At 42.5% G+C, this 15512-nt stretch overlaps 1 protein-coding gene across 1 annotated transcript; it reads right to left on the bottom strand.

The window, feature by feature from the left end:
* Positions 1-118: 118 nt before the first annotated feature.
* Positions 119-13756, bottom strand: LOC311247111 (KH homology domain-containing protein 4-like). The gene is made up of 14 exons (XM_084337425.1): positions 13619-13756; positions 12588-12894; positions 12376-12495; positions 12174-12247; positions 9656-9708; positions 9330-9526; positions 6680-6888; positions 6390-6450; positions 6011-6068; positions 5560-5795; positions 2958-3062; positions 1394-1479; positions 1180-1292; positions 119-747 (listed from the first exon to the last, which is right to left on the bottom strand). Exons 1-14 carry the CDS (start codon positions 13645-13647, stop codon positions 473-475), a joined length of 1923 nt encoding a protein of 640 aa, XP_084193551.1. The 5' UTR covers positions 13648-13756; the 3' UTR covers positions 119-472.
* Between the last annotated feature and the right edge of the window lie 1756 nt (positions 13757-15512).

A 15512-nucleotide genomic window follows, 5' to 3' on the forward strand; every position in this document is an offset into this window, starting at 1 on the left:
TGCATGCCACTGGAAAGTAGCAAGGAAATCTCTGCATGATATTGATTGCTATTATTTTATTGAAAAGGAAATATCTGGTCCTTACTAAAAGGTTTGCAAGCAATACAAAAATCATAAATCCACTGGCATGTCTCACTGTACAAAAAGGTACGAGTGCAAAGTTTTTCAAAATTGTTTATTACAGTATTCCATGGGAACAGGCTTACACCATTTTCCAATATAAGAAAAAGTTCCAGTGAAACTTACAATATGTATATATTTATATAATCATCAGCAACTGGTGCAAAGCAAGTGATAAAATCCAAAAAGGTCGGCTCATTTATGGACAAAATATGCTTTAATTTGAAATAAAATTAATCTTTAACGAAAGCGTGTCAATTACGTATACCATTTCATTCCTATTTTGACGGGCTCTGAGCTTTGACAGCTGTGTTGATGTAGATATTAGACCTAGACTTTGGACGTTTTGGAGTTAAGAGTGAGCTGTCTTACTGCTGCGCGTCCTCTCCTCCTCTTCGTCAGAGGAGTCTCCTCCGTAGGGCACTAACCCCGACGAATCCTTGGCCACTCCGTAGGGCACTAACCCCGACGAGTCCTCTGCCACTCCGTAGGGCACTAATCCCGACGTGTCCTCAGCCACTCCGTAGGTCACTAACCCCGATGTGTCCTCAGCCACTCTGTAGGGCACTAACCCCGACTTGTCCTCGGCCACTTTACATTTCTTGTCACACACGTCCTCTTGCAAACCTGTGAGGGCACAAAAAAAACAGAGACAGAAAAGCAGAGAGAAAGCAGAGAGAAAGGGGAGAGATGAGAGAAAGGTAGGAGGGGGACAAAGAGAGAAAGAGAGAGCAAAAACAAAAAAGAAACCCATTGAGGAGCCCCATGTTAGCGGTGGTTTAGAGTTGGTTTGATCCACAGCCGGAGGGAGAGGGGGGAGATATCAGAGCACACATCCATAACAGGCAGGTCCAGGGACACATGTAGAGAGAAAACAAGGGAAAGACAAAGAAGATATACAGGAACAGTGAGTTAGTGGGTTCTACCAGCCCAGGAGTTCACACAGGTGTCCATTACACTCCCCAGTCCTCCGGGGGGGGGGGGGGGGGGGGGCATTTCATACAACTCCATGGATAAAATGTCAAGACAACTCGGGTCCAAAGAGGGAGAGATGCATACCTGCAGGCGTGGGGTGAGCGGGCTGACTGGCTGGGCGCTGGGGAACGGGTCCCGTCTCCCTCTGCCTTTTGCGCACAGCGTGGGCGACGGGAGGCGGTGGCGGCATCAGGAACCTGACGAACACACAGTGACGTGAAGGGAAATCAGCACCTCGGAAAAATACAGAGAGCTCAAACAAATCGAGAAGGAGATGATGAGATCTGCAAAAACAAACCTCTCTACTCCCTTCTCCTCTGCTACACTGGAGGCCGGAGGTGAAGACGCCTCTTTAGCAGGGGCTTCTGAAGAGCTGCTGGTAAACTGAATAGGAAAACACATAAAAGACCATTAGGACTAGTCTTCTGGAGGAAAGATATGTACCGTAAATCCTCTAATAGTGGAGGGTACTCGAATAAAGGACGGGCCTCTTATATAAGCCGGGGGTTTGATACATGCAGACAAATACAGGCCGGCTTCCAATACAAGGTCGCAAAAAAAAAGTTTTTATTTTTATTTTTCGTGTTGCGATATAGAATGAGAAACTCTTGCCAATGCAAATTAAGTGCTGCCTCCCGCTACACTGACTACATTAAGGTTTCCCTCGCGTTAGCGTTAGCTAAAGTTGTCATATCTAGATCTGTGGTGTCGGCTGGATGACGTTGGCTTTGTTTTGCAAACGTTAACGTTCGCTATCTATATGGCGTTGGCAGGCGGGGCTGGCGTTGTCCAGTTGGCATTACAGATCATGATGGCTATGATAGCGTTAGCTAAAGCTACTGCATGTTACTGTATCAATGCAAATCGATTCGACTGAGGTAGTCGAGAGAAGGTACCACACACTAAATCGTCCCCGGACCCCGCAACCTATAGACAGTTCCAACTTCAGTGTGTGAATTACGTTAATCCACCACAGTTTCACCCTGACAAAGCAAATACTCATGTGATCTGTATATGTTTATGTCTAAATAAAATCAATCAATCAATCACAATTGGCCAGTTTGTGAAATTAAGGCATGCCTCTTATATAAGCCTCTCTCTAATAAAGGCCTGGTGCTCTTTGCAGCCGAGGTAAATACAAGACCCGTCCTATATTTGAGGATTTACGGTACGTACATTAATGTGCATTGTAACGGAACGCAGAAGCGACATTCCATTCGGTCCCACTGCCTGGTTCAAAAGCTCCGATATCTACTATGGAGACTATATAATATTTTGCAGTAAACATTTAATACGCTCGAAAAAGCCTCAGCATTGATGAGTACTTAAAACTAAAGACAAATTTAAGTTTTACATGCATTTCCAAGAAACGCACAAATGCAGTTTAGTTGATCTACAAACTACAACCTGAAGCCATATATATGGCAGTGACTTGCATCATAGCTACGTAGCTAGATGACCGTCATGCTGGCCATCTGCTGGAGCCTTGCGTAGTGTTAACTAAAACTAAGCTGACTAGCAGGCAGTTTGTTCATACTTGAAGGTGACCTGGTGAATTTAATCCATTCATTTTTATTTTTTCCCCTCTTTAAAAAAATACAATAAATAATAAAAGTTCCTTCCTCATATCAGCCTTAAAGGGGAACTATCTTATAAATGGCCTTTTTCAGTGTTTAGCATTATCATCGTCAGCAGCACTTCTATTTGTTTACGACATATTCAAAACTAGTTACTGTAGGAAGAACCATATTCCCCAAGGCAAATTAGCACAATGTTAAATTGAGGGTATTTTGTACCAAAAGGGCAGGACTAGTGGAATATCACTTCTGCAGTCTACTGTATATAGATGCTCATCAACTAACCTCATCATCCACGGGCTCCTCCTGGAAACGCCGTTTGGGACTTCCTGCGTCTTCTCTGGTTGGGGATCCTTCAGGCTCCACTGTGGCACTGCTCCCAGGGTCCTCCTGCAGAATAGACAGACACAGGTATTGGGGTAGGCTTTCAGGAGACTATCAATAGACCCTACAAATCTACATCCTTTAAAAACCATGGCTTCACACTGTAAACTGAGCTCAAGGTAACAGACCAGTCAATCTGTAGGTATGTGCACATCTTAAAGCGATAGAGGTTTTGTAGAATATTTGACTTATGTTCCTTACCCCGATGTAGGTCCATACTGCCACTCACTTTCACCTGTAGCTTCTGTGGTCTCTGTGACACTCGAGTGATCACAGAAGCTACTGGTAAAAGTGAGTGGCAGTATATAGACTTATATTGGATCAAGGAGAAGGTACAGTTAGATGGTCTACAAAACCATGTGGCTTTAACACATTGAGTGCCAACGACGAGATTAGTCGTGCTAACTCGCCATGCGTTGAGTGCCAATGACGAGTTCTCGTCGTTTAATCGTAATTTCTTTTATTAGCGATATCCATTCATTTTTCATCCATCCAGCCTGACGTTATCATTGTGAAGGGTCTGAGCTCGAAAAGGGCAAATACCGCCGCCTATCGTCTCCCGGATGGTAATGCACATCATTGGATTGGATTGGGTGGGCATGTGCATCAGAAAAAAAGTCCGGTCCGGGGTTTTCCCATCTCTGGCGAGCAGTATCGTGTGATCACATTCACTGGCGAGGCTCGGAGCAGCGTCGATTATGTGTTTTGGTGCTATAACGTTGGATCAATAAACGTGATCAATATTTGGAATGGCGATCAGGAATTGGATTAATCTTTTTGCAGAACATCTGATGTGAGGTAAGGACTCTATTTTACCAGTATTGGGTTAATCAGATGTTTTTTCTCAGCCATCGCAGTGTGTCTGTATGACGTTAGCGCTGACCAGGTCATGGATAATAGATTTTTCAGCCTGCTTCTCTAGCGTGCATAAGTACACATATACTATCGATAATCTAGCGTTTATTTGAAAACGATTCATAAATCAGCCGAAAAAGGTCAACGTGTTCTGTGTATTCCACTAAAGAGCTATTATCGCGGAATTTCTCTGGAATTACTAGAACTCTCAAACTATACTCGTATTCAAAACGGTATAAAAACGGAAATGTACCAATGAAAAAACAATCCGTTTAGTACATGTTGACTGCAAGCAAGACCCATAGCCATAATTTAAGATATAGTTTAAGCCTTCGCAAATTTCCCCGACCTCCCATTGACTTCAGTGCTGGCACTCCAGCCCATTATGGTCAAAGGGGCGTGGCACTCAATGTGTTAAGGGCGCTTTCCCACCTATAGTTCGACTGTGCGATTTGGGGGGTGAAGTTGCAACATCATTGCATTTTTTATTTGGTTCAGTTAGCGTTCACTCTGCACTTTGTCAAGCTCATCGAACATTGTAAACAAATGTCACACGGTCATGTCACTGGGAAAACCCGAAAAAATGTCACGGCACACACTCATGCCCATATATTGATCAAAACAGGCTCAAAATGGCCGACAGGGTGATCTGAATCAGACTGATAAAGCACTGGTTTTATCTAGATTCTTTGATTATTACCACTTCCATTAAGTTTATTAATCAGACAGGTAAAGGAATATAGTGAGGATGGTCTGTTACAATTGTTAAATCTCATATTGAACAGGGACTCCCCCTTACAACTGGCCATGTGTCAGCTCCAGTCCTGTCATAGATGTGAAAATAGCTGCTCCATCTCTGAAGATGTTGGAGCAAATTTCCAAACGGGCGTTATTTGGATGAACCCCATTGCATTCTGTCGCTAAATAATTTGAACACGCGCTGTTGTTTCCGTGTGTGCCTACAAGAAAAAAAGTTATGTGATCATCTGACCATATTTCAATTAGGGCTTTCACCTCTTCATTGGACCACATCTGTCCAGAGATTTTTTCATGCCTGCTACTACGTAACTGTCGATTCCTGGCTAGTGCGCAATAAAAGTGTCCACTATTAAAGTTTTTTTTGGCTCACTTCCTATATTTGGGTTACACCACATTCTCTCACCACAAAACCAACCCAGATCACATCTTCAACGAGGTCTCGGCGTGGTAGTTTTGGTGCTGCAACCAAGTGTGATTGTGGCATAAAAATGAAATAGTGGAAAGGCAGAGCAGGTATGTCAGCAGATAAAGAAACCCAAGTCTTTTGTCTAGACAGATAGGTTGTTCCCTCTGCTACTTAATGTGGGAGGTTGGTATCGGCAAGGTCCACATGGTCTTAACTGGCCTCGCCTTCTTAACCTCCATTAGCGGAATGTTATCTCGCCGACATTGCAGTATAAACAAGTAACCTAGTGCATTTAATAGGGATAAGCATCGGTTTTCGAATAGTCACTAAATTATAAAAGAAATGTAATAGTTATTATTGCGAATACGGGCACATATACTGTGTAAAAATAATAATAATTTTTTCTTAAAGCACCAGGGTTCGATTCAACCGGACTAAACGAGGCAGGTGTGAAAGCGCCCCCCATGTGTGGAGAACACATACCTGGACCAGATAAGGGTGCGGTTTCCTAGGACACACAGGATACTGAACCATTGCCTGAGAAGATTGAGGAGTTGTCGACAGGTTAGAATGACTTGGGGGACCATTTGCATTACTCCAATAACCACCGGCTCCTGGGTACGCTGAATAGCCGCCAGCATACCCATTTGCTGGGTAGTTATACCAGGACCCCTGGTTAGAGTAATTGCTATTAGGAGGAAATCCATGTGCTGCGTATGCTGAAATGAAAGTATAGGACATGGAGTTAAAAGCATGTCTCATACAAGTAAACATACAGGGCTTTTATAAAATACTATTCCAACCTACTGTTGAGGCACTCAAGATGTCAGGAGAGGCTTCATTACAACAGAGACGAATGCATTACAGTAGCCGATTGTTGGGTCCACCCGTTTGAATTTGTGCATTTAGTTAAAGGGCATAAAGGATTACTTACATTGGGTGCAGCTAGTGGCCGTGTAGGTGGACAGCACACAGGCATGGTCAGCTTTAACCTGGGGAGCAGGAGGGAAGGAGAAATGGTGAGGAACTAGAGGAATTAACATTTCACACAGATGTAGGGGAATTACAAATTTGTTTTACTTCCAATCACTTTAATAGTCGAGTAGAGGTAAGTATTGTGGGTAGGTGCAGATAACTCTGAACAAATCTCTGGAGATCAGGCGATTCACACTACCATGCTTTACTCTTGGAGGTGTGTATCAGTGACAACTATACTCTTCATAAGCATCACTTTCTTCTACCTCCCATCAGGGTTTAACACAGTTAATGTCAACTCCACTCTACGTATGTTGCGCCAGAAGATTTTAACTTACAGTTTCCAGCAGACTTTCAGTGAGTTTCTTTGCACTCTCCAATCCAGCCGCATTTGGATGACTGTTGACACACAAGAAGAGACCCGTTATTTAGTGGGATGAAACTAGACTCTTGGAAACATACGTGTGGTTTTCAGGGTAAAGAGCAGTAAAAAGGTATGAATGCAGTGCTCCGAAAGCTAAAACCATGCTCGGCTTTCAGTGCCATCGGGAACGCTCAATATTGAAAAGAAAAATTAAAAGACAGCGCTGAAAAGACCTATGGTGAGTATTTATAATCAGTACATTACCTAACGTAGACGTAAAGTGGCTCAAAGGACTCTCTTCTTGATGCTTGCTCGATGTAGCCGGATCCCTTGCCCCTAAGGAAGACTCTTGCACCGGTCTCTGTCTGGATGTGGCCAAGGTACGTTCCCATTGGACCCCCAACCTTCTCATTCACATTGAACGAGGGCAATGCCTGCTCCATGCCCACAAAAATCTTTGTGTGCACAAAACTCTGAAATCAACATGGGACAAAAATGGTAGACAGATTCAGTGAAATGTTTGATGTGTTGCTAGGAAACAGCCAAGACTGTTTGCAGTATCCTATTGTCGGTTTTCATTGTCTTAAGTCGTCTAAACGGTTTAAACAGCCTGTCGCTTGAAGTTGAACTTGCCATTAATAGACAATGTTGTGTGGAAAGGCAGAGCAGGTATGTCAGCAGATGCAGGAACCCAAGTCTTTTGTCTAGACAGCTAGGTTGTTCCCTCTGCTACTTAATGTGGGAGGTGGGTATCGGCAAGGTCCACATGGTCTTAACTGGCCTCGCCTTCTTAACCTCCATTAGTGGAATGTTATCTTGCTGACATTGCAGTACTAACAACTAACCTAGTGCATTTAATAGGGATAAGCATCGATTTTCTAATAGTCACTAAATTATAAAAGAAATTTAATAGTTAATGCGAATACCGGCATATACTGTGTAGTTTATTGAGAGGGGACCCCATTAACTGTTACACCGCTGAACAGCTCACTAGTTAGCCAGGTAGCATAACAGTCTGTTAACAGCTGAGAGATCAGAAAAGAAAGGGACAGGATATACAGGAGATGTTACATTGCCAAGTTTTGTACGTTTGCCACGTTGTTTCACTAAGCTCACATATCAAGCATATGTTCAGAATTAATGCTTTTGTTCCCGGAAAGACCGCTTGCCTTGCCCACTGGCGCCAACTGTTGGCAATGACAGAAGCCAGCTAGCTCGCTTGTTGGATTATCTCACGTTCTACCATGTAACATCTCCAGTCTCTCTTTCTACATCTTTCTTTTCTGTTCTCCCAGCTGTTAACAGACTGTTGTGCTACCTGGCTAGCTAGATGTACCCAGCATGCTGTTCAGCGGTGTAACAGTTAATAGGGTGCCCTCTCAATACACTACACATGGTAGGTGCCGTTAAAAACATGATTTTTTTTTATATAAACGTGAGACAAAATGATATTTGCATAAACAAAATACTTTTTTAAACAACTATTCAAAAAACCAATGCCCACCCCTAGTTGTTGGCACAATTTGGAAATGCACAAACTGCTGTTTTTATCTTTTTAGATAACACTAAGCTATGTGTATTTCCAACCAACAAAGTTTGTGGTACTAGCGTACTATCCATATAATTCCCCTTACGCTCTCATGCTCCACAGCTTCCAGTGTTGTCTTGTGGATGTATTTGATGGTAACCAAATAAAAATCAAGCACCCTCAATAACCCAACCCTCGTTCAGTTGAAACGGAGAGTACGCAATTACTCACGCCTATCCCTATAGAGTACCTAAACATGAAATCCACTTGTTTGTCAACACTCTCCCCGAAGTTGTTGAAATGGCTCAATATGTAAAAAGAAATTACAGAGAGTCTACATGCCAACAGGTTGAATCACCTGATTGAGAGAAATGGTGTTTTGAACATTTGAATCAACATGACTGTGTCCAGAAAGCAGGCAGAGCAATTGGGACGAATTCTGACAAATTGGACCACTTCAAAAACTTTAGGGGGAGTGTTTAGCCGTGTTTGCACAAAAACGACCAGGAACTCCAATTGCCAGGAACTGCATTGCATTGTTCTCTGCATTTAGCAGTGAAAGGATCTGTGAAGATTAGGCTAATTAAACCAGTGACGTGTGAAAAAGGTCTCATTAGAACACGGAAGGACCATTTTCTCTGATCAGATCTCTCGTGATCATAGTTAACTGAACAGACCAACGCTCCCTGCATACTCTTTTGCCATATATTTGTCTTTGCATTGTACAGTAACGTTCAACAGACCGCAAAAAGCACTGACAACTCACAGATGACATTTAGTCTTATTTCCGAGGTACACCCGAATTGCCTACTAATACCGATCTTTAAATACTTCAGTTGCAAACATTTCACCTGGCAAGAGATTTGCTGGGGGAAATTATTGCTTTTGCACTAGATTTATAATAGCATTACACATTGCAGGGCTGTGACGCCATCTTCTCCGTCTGTAGAGAATAGCGATCTTTAAATGCTTGAGCTGCAAACATTTCACCTGCTTAGTTCATACAATCCAACTGTAACTAAGATTAGCTGGAAAAGATTATTGCTGTTGTGCATAGATCACTAGTAGATAATATCAAGCTTATAATATGAATTCCACGTTTTTCCTGGTTGGAAAATGTTTTAATGCACAGCTCAATTAACAAAAAAACAGGTTTGTGCCCCCAGAGCAGGCTCTTTTTGGGGATAAAATAACTGTTCCTGAAAAAGTGAATGTTACTTTTACCAAGTGGGGACCAGCAATACATCCTTGTTTTAAACCCCCCCCCCCCCCCACCATGTAAAAGCTTTTTCTGGAATTGTTTTATAAAACATAATTCAAAAAGTGCTGTACATTTTATCAGATTGGTTGGTTAAGAAGTTCAACATTGGATGCCTGGTAGCCTACCCCTGAGTGTGGAGCTGAAGGTCGATGTCCGTGGGTTGTTGAGTTGTGCATCCATGGCATCGACGTAGGGCCTACCGGTCGAGGCAGCTTGGGGTAGAGGGTTAGAGGGGGGATGATGGGCACCTGATGCCCCCCTGATAATGCAGCGGTCTTCATCACATCCTCCGAGATGATCTCCTTTATCCTCATCACAGCTTCTGAATTTGCCAAAACAGAGTGTTTGGTCATGGCACTTAATAGTGAAGACTAAGAGTATTACCAATTCCGTTCTCAAAAGCCTAGCCTCTAAACCCATAGACAGAAGAGTGGAAATAGATATGACTTACTATTGACCTGATCTTGGCTCTTTCCCTGGACGTGCAAATACAAAGGTCTTTCTCTAAATAAAGAAAATACATTTGAATATTACATGGAGAACATAGATCTTTACTTTCCAGGATTTTGACACAGGACTATTCCTGTGATTACCGCAACCAAAAGCGATATTGTTGTGGCTGTTTGCAGTGGTTAATTTGGAGGAATAATGTGAGCATTGATGATAATTGCAGGTCTTGGCAAAAAGAGTTTAATATGTCAGCAGATGCAGGAACCCAAGTCTTTTGTCTAGACAGCTAGGTTGTTCCCTCTGCTACTTAATGTGGGAGGTTGGTATCGGCAAGGTCCACATGGTCTTAACTGGCCTCGCCTTCTTAACCTCCATTAGTGGAATGTTATCTCACTGACATTGCAGTACTAACAAGTAACCTAGTGCATTTAATAGGGATAAGCATCGGTTTTCCAATAGTTACTAAATTATAAAAGAAATGTAATAGTTCATGCGAATACCGGCACATATACTGTGTAGTTTATTGAGAGGGGACCCCATTAACACTTTGATTGCCACTCACGAGTTCTCGGATTTATAATAGTTACGTTGAAAGCCACTCACGAGATTTCTCTGATTTTTTTTTTAGCGATCTGAAATCATATTGCATCACCCGAGCCTACCCTAGCCTGCCCAAGAGCCGCCGGCGATCAGATGTGGAAAAAAGCGCCCCCTATCGTCTCCCAGATGACATCAGGGATTTTGGAATGGACTCAATGAAAATGGATGGGGGAAAAAATCCTGTACTCCACATTTTCCAGTACACTGATGCAGCCGGGGTTACCAGAGTTCATTATGGATCCTCTGAGCGCTGCGGATCATTGAGTTCTACTGTATACACGTTAGATCTATACACTTATCGATTTTTTCGAATGGTGATCAGGAATTGGAATATACCAGTTGGATACCATCTGATGTCAGGTAAGGAATCTATGTTATCAGTGTTAGATTAATCAGACACGTTTTGATGAAGATATAAGCTGTTTTGTGAAATGTGCTCTATCGGTTTCACTGTAAAATCCATGAGGAAATGAAAATGGCTATTATCAGCGCGCGACTCGAATGGGCGTGCGTGTACGTATAATATTGATCATCTAGCGTTTATTTGAAAACGATTCATAAATAGGCCGACAAATATCAACGTTCTGGAATACACTGCCGGAAATTCTAAAGAAGAAGAAGAACGTTCTGGAATATTCCAGTAAAAGACGATTATCACAGAATGGCCCAGAACGGGTGCTTTTCAAAATGCTCTCAAACGGAAATGAAGCGATAAAAAACCAATCTGCCTTGACAGCACTGACTGGAAAATGATTCTTTGATAAGCAACAGGCAGATTAGACACATAGCCATAATTTAAAACATAGATTCGGCGATATTAACGTTAACACTGAAGTGGATGGTGGCATTCAAGCACTAAGTCTGGCGCCACCTGGTGGCACTGAAAGTGTTAACTGTTACACCGCTGAACAGCATGCTGGGTACAGCTCGCTAGTTAGCCAGGTAGCATAACAGTCTGTTAACAGCTGCGAGAACAGAAAAGAAAGACAGGATAGAACGCAGATGTTACATTGCTAAGCTCACACATTTCAAGCATCAGTGATATGTTCAGAATTAATGCTTTTGTTCCCGGAAAGACCGATTGCCTTGTCCACTGGCGCCAGCTGTTAGCAATGACAGAAGCCAGCTAGCTCGCTTGTTGGATTATCTCACATTCTACCATGTAACAAGTCCTTTCTACAAGTCCTTTGTGGAATCAATAATGTCCTTTAACATCACATCATGGTTTGGAGTGATGCGTGCCATCAACCGGAAAACTCTCGACAGGGTCGTTAAGATCAGTGGCAAGATCATTGGGAAGGACCAGGAGCCACTCAGCAGTATCCACAAGAAACGGACAGTTAAGAAGGCCTCTCAAATAGTTGAGGACAACACACACACCCTTCACACCCATTACAAACTAATGCCCTCAGGCCGTCGATAGAGCTTCAACACTGAATAAAAGGGGCTTAGGTAGCTTCGTGCCAACCTCCATCAGACTGCCCAAATCTTTTTTATAGTGGTGAGTGTCTATGTATTATGACTGTACGACCGTTTGTCTTTTAACCACTGCACAAATGAAGTTCCGAAAATAAAGTAATTTGAACATCTCCAGTCTCTCTTTCTACATCTTTCTTTTCTGTTCTCCCAGCTGTTAACAGACTGTTGTGCTACCTGGCTAGCATTACATTAAAATAGCTAGAACTATTTTATTTTGTATTATGTCTGTATAAATACGTCTTTAATTTTCTCACTGATCAGAAGAGTTTTATGGGGTAACATTGTGGTGACAAAATTGAAAGACCTTGTAAAAATCTGCAAAAGGCGGTTTGTTTTGAGGGATACATAAGATCCAAGATCTGATGTAAATTCTTATTTTGTACCATTAGTTCTTATGTTATGGCAACTTAGCATCAGCAAAATAACAACTCAATACATACACTGCTTTTCCCTTCAATGCTTCAACCACGTAGTGACCCTTTGTTGAGACTACGGCTCCACTGCATTGGCGGATCTGAAACCAAGGCAAAACGGAAAATAATGTTGAGCTGCTTCAGACACTCAGTTGGCAGTTGCATTACTCAACATGCATTACTCAAACTAATACATATATACATTTCTTCAGACTGTTCCATCTTTTACCTCCTCCTGTGTTTTGCCTTTGGTTAGCAGGTTCCTACAGTTTATTGGAACATCGTTGATGTCTACCTCTGTGACCACCGTCTCTGCTGTATTAGTGGACATTGACACAAATGGAGGAGTCTGAAAGGGAGATAAATGATTAAGATATAATATTAAATGACTCCATCACAACTTTACAATTACTCATTACTGGCCATCAAAAGTTTGAGCACCTTTGCAAGTAATGGAGGGGGAGTCAACATCCTTCCCTTTGCCATAAGCATGTTATTGATTTTAGCAGCCATCGCTGCAGCCATCTCCACTCCTCCCTGAGGTGCTGATTTGTCACCTTCAGTCATCAAGGACTGAGGTGCAGAGCTTAATGTTGGTAGCTGGCTAGTACAGTCTGTGGGGGTTGAGACCGCAGGGGTGAATGCTCCTGCTGAAGAGACCGGATGAGTTGCATTTCCAACACTGCCCTGCTGCCGCACATCTCTCTGTTTGGTTTGGGCGGGTTTGTCCCATCGGCTGGTTAAGCACCTGAGGACAGAATAATGTTTTTTTTTAATCAAATTACATGAAACACCAAAATACAGTAACAATAATAAACAAGACATCACAGGACACTAACAGCAATAATAATAATACTAATAACAATAATGACAAGATAAACAATTAAAGACAGGATAATGAAAATAAATTAGTTATAATATAAATTAAATCTATAAAAGGAAAAAAAATAAAAAATTATATATATATATATATGTACCAAAATGTGATACTATCTGAGCTCCCATCAGGACAGAATAATGTTAAGGTTACGTTTGCTAACGTTAGTTACATTACATCATTACATATTGAGGTAACTGTAGTAATGGTAGCAAAGACAAGCTAGCAAGCTGCCAGTGGCTGATGTTATGTTTAGCTAGGTCGTAGGCCACAACATTGGATTCGCTTAGATTTCAAAACTGTAAACTGTTAGCTAGTAGCTATATAGCGATGTATCGGGGCTTGAGAGATATACATGGACGTTAACGTTAGCCTACGTTTGCTAGATAGATGAACGTTAATTGAAAAGCGCGCTAACGTTCCCAGCTAACTTAGCCGCAGCCAACAACAGCTAGCAGGCCGGCGCCACGCATGTAACCGCTCGGCTACTTGAGCTAGCTTAGCCTACGTTAGCTAGCTAGCGTATATTAAACTTAACTTGCTGCCACTATCAACTAATGGAATGCGTCGCTTGCCAAAATAAACTGAAACTTACGGCGTTTGTCCGGTCATCCCCGACGACATAGCACCACTTTACTCAATTAATGGTAAAAAATAATGGTTTTTAAAACAATCAACGTTGCATAAGTTAGCTGGCTCTCTCCCCTCTCCTCTCACTCGGAAGCAACTGAACTGACGTTAGCCGTCTCTTCTGACGACCTGTCGTAAAGCAGGCCTGTCGTAAAGGCAGCAGGCGGGCGTCCCGGAGATTTACGACACCCAGTAAATAATAGACAGTCGTTTGTAAATAGAAATGTTCTAACTTGACACATTATATAAACACCCCCTTTGTATATTGCACCCCCCCCCCCCCCACCTCCAATGTACAGCCCCCACCCACCCAACCACACCCCACCCACCCAACCTCCTCCAATGTACAGTTTCTACGTCAAATGTATACACTCTTTTCCTGGACACTTTTGTATCACAAACAGTACTGTATTTGCAAATCTGATATGTCATAAATGTATAGATGTAGCAGTACTGTCTATCTGTATGTCATATATGTTATGATGAATTGAAAATGGGGGACCCTGATGTAAACAAGACCTAAGTCTTTCTCTGGTCTGCATCCCCTTAACAATTGTATGTATTGAGCTGTACTGTACTGTACCCATTCTGCAATCTGTTCATAACCTTTTCAATCAATCAATCAATCAATCAATCAATCAATCAATGTTTGTTAATACAGTAGCTGACAATAAACACACGTATATAAATAGTAACAGAATACGCATGAAAAGGTCTAAACCAAGTGAGGTTCCACCTGTGCTTTTTGATTGATTGATTGAAAACTTTATTAACAGATTGCAGAATGGGTACAGTACAGTACAGCTCAATACATACAATTGTTAAGGGGATGCTATTCAACTATTCAATAGTCCGTAATGACAGAAACAAGTAGGAAGGACACCAAATTCATTAACCGTACTGACCTACATCATGAGACAATTGAAACCGTATGGGTGGAAATTCTATTTGAAAGGGCTAAATCTGTTCTAGTCGGCACAATCTACAGACCGCCAGATCAAACTGGCTTTTATGATACTCTGGATGGGTGCTTAGCTGGAGCTGAGGATGCTGAAAAGATTCTTATTGGGGATTGGAACACGGATATGCAACAAAAAGATGCACCCGTCTTCAAATCCTTCAATATGTTTTGTGATCTGCACGGCCTCAGCCAGCTGATCACCCAACCCACACGTATATGTGAATCAACTCAGACTACCATTGACCTCATCCTGACCTCAGACAAGTCCAAGATCTCCAATAAAGGGGTTATAGCATGCGGGTTAAGTGATCATTATATGATATTCTGTACCCGCAAAAAGCTAAAACATAAGGCCGGCTGTCACAAAACAGTCACACCTAGAGACCTAAAAACCTACTCTAGCGAGGCCTTTAACCTTGAACTGGAGAGTCTGGACTGGTCAGATGAGCTCAATGGTACACTGGTAGAAGAAACATGGCTTGGTTTCAAAACCAAATGTTCAACAACACTAAATGACATGGCCCCCCTAAGAACCACAGGGTAAAAAATCGTGCTGAGCCGTGGATGCACTCCGAAATATTGGCCGCTATGAAAACCAGAGACAAAAAATGCTCTGAGTTTCGTAAAAGTCAGTCAAAGCTTACAAAAAGCACGAGCAAGGGCGGTCAGGTGGCGTAGCGGAGATTGCGTTCATCACCAACACCGGAGACGCTGGATTCGCCTGTTCGAATCCAGCTCACAGCTCCGGCGTTGTCACCAGCTTGGCTGGCCGTTCACACTAATACAATTGGCTGTATTAGAGGGTGGGAAAGCTGGCGGAGTGGGTCCGGGTCGTTGTAAACAGCGACTCCTACAGTTTGGTCGGGCGCCTGCTCAGCGCGGATAGGATCTAAGGGGG

The sequence above is a fragment of the Notolepis coatsorum genome (assembly GCF_963971535.1).
Source record: "Notolepis coatsorum genome assembly, chromosome: 20".
NCBI lineage: Eukaryota > Metazoa > Chordata > Actinopteri > Aulopiformes > Paralepididae > Notolepis > Notolepis coatsorum.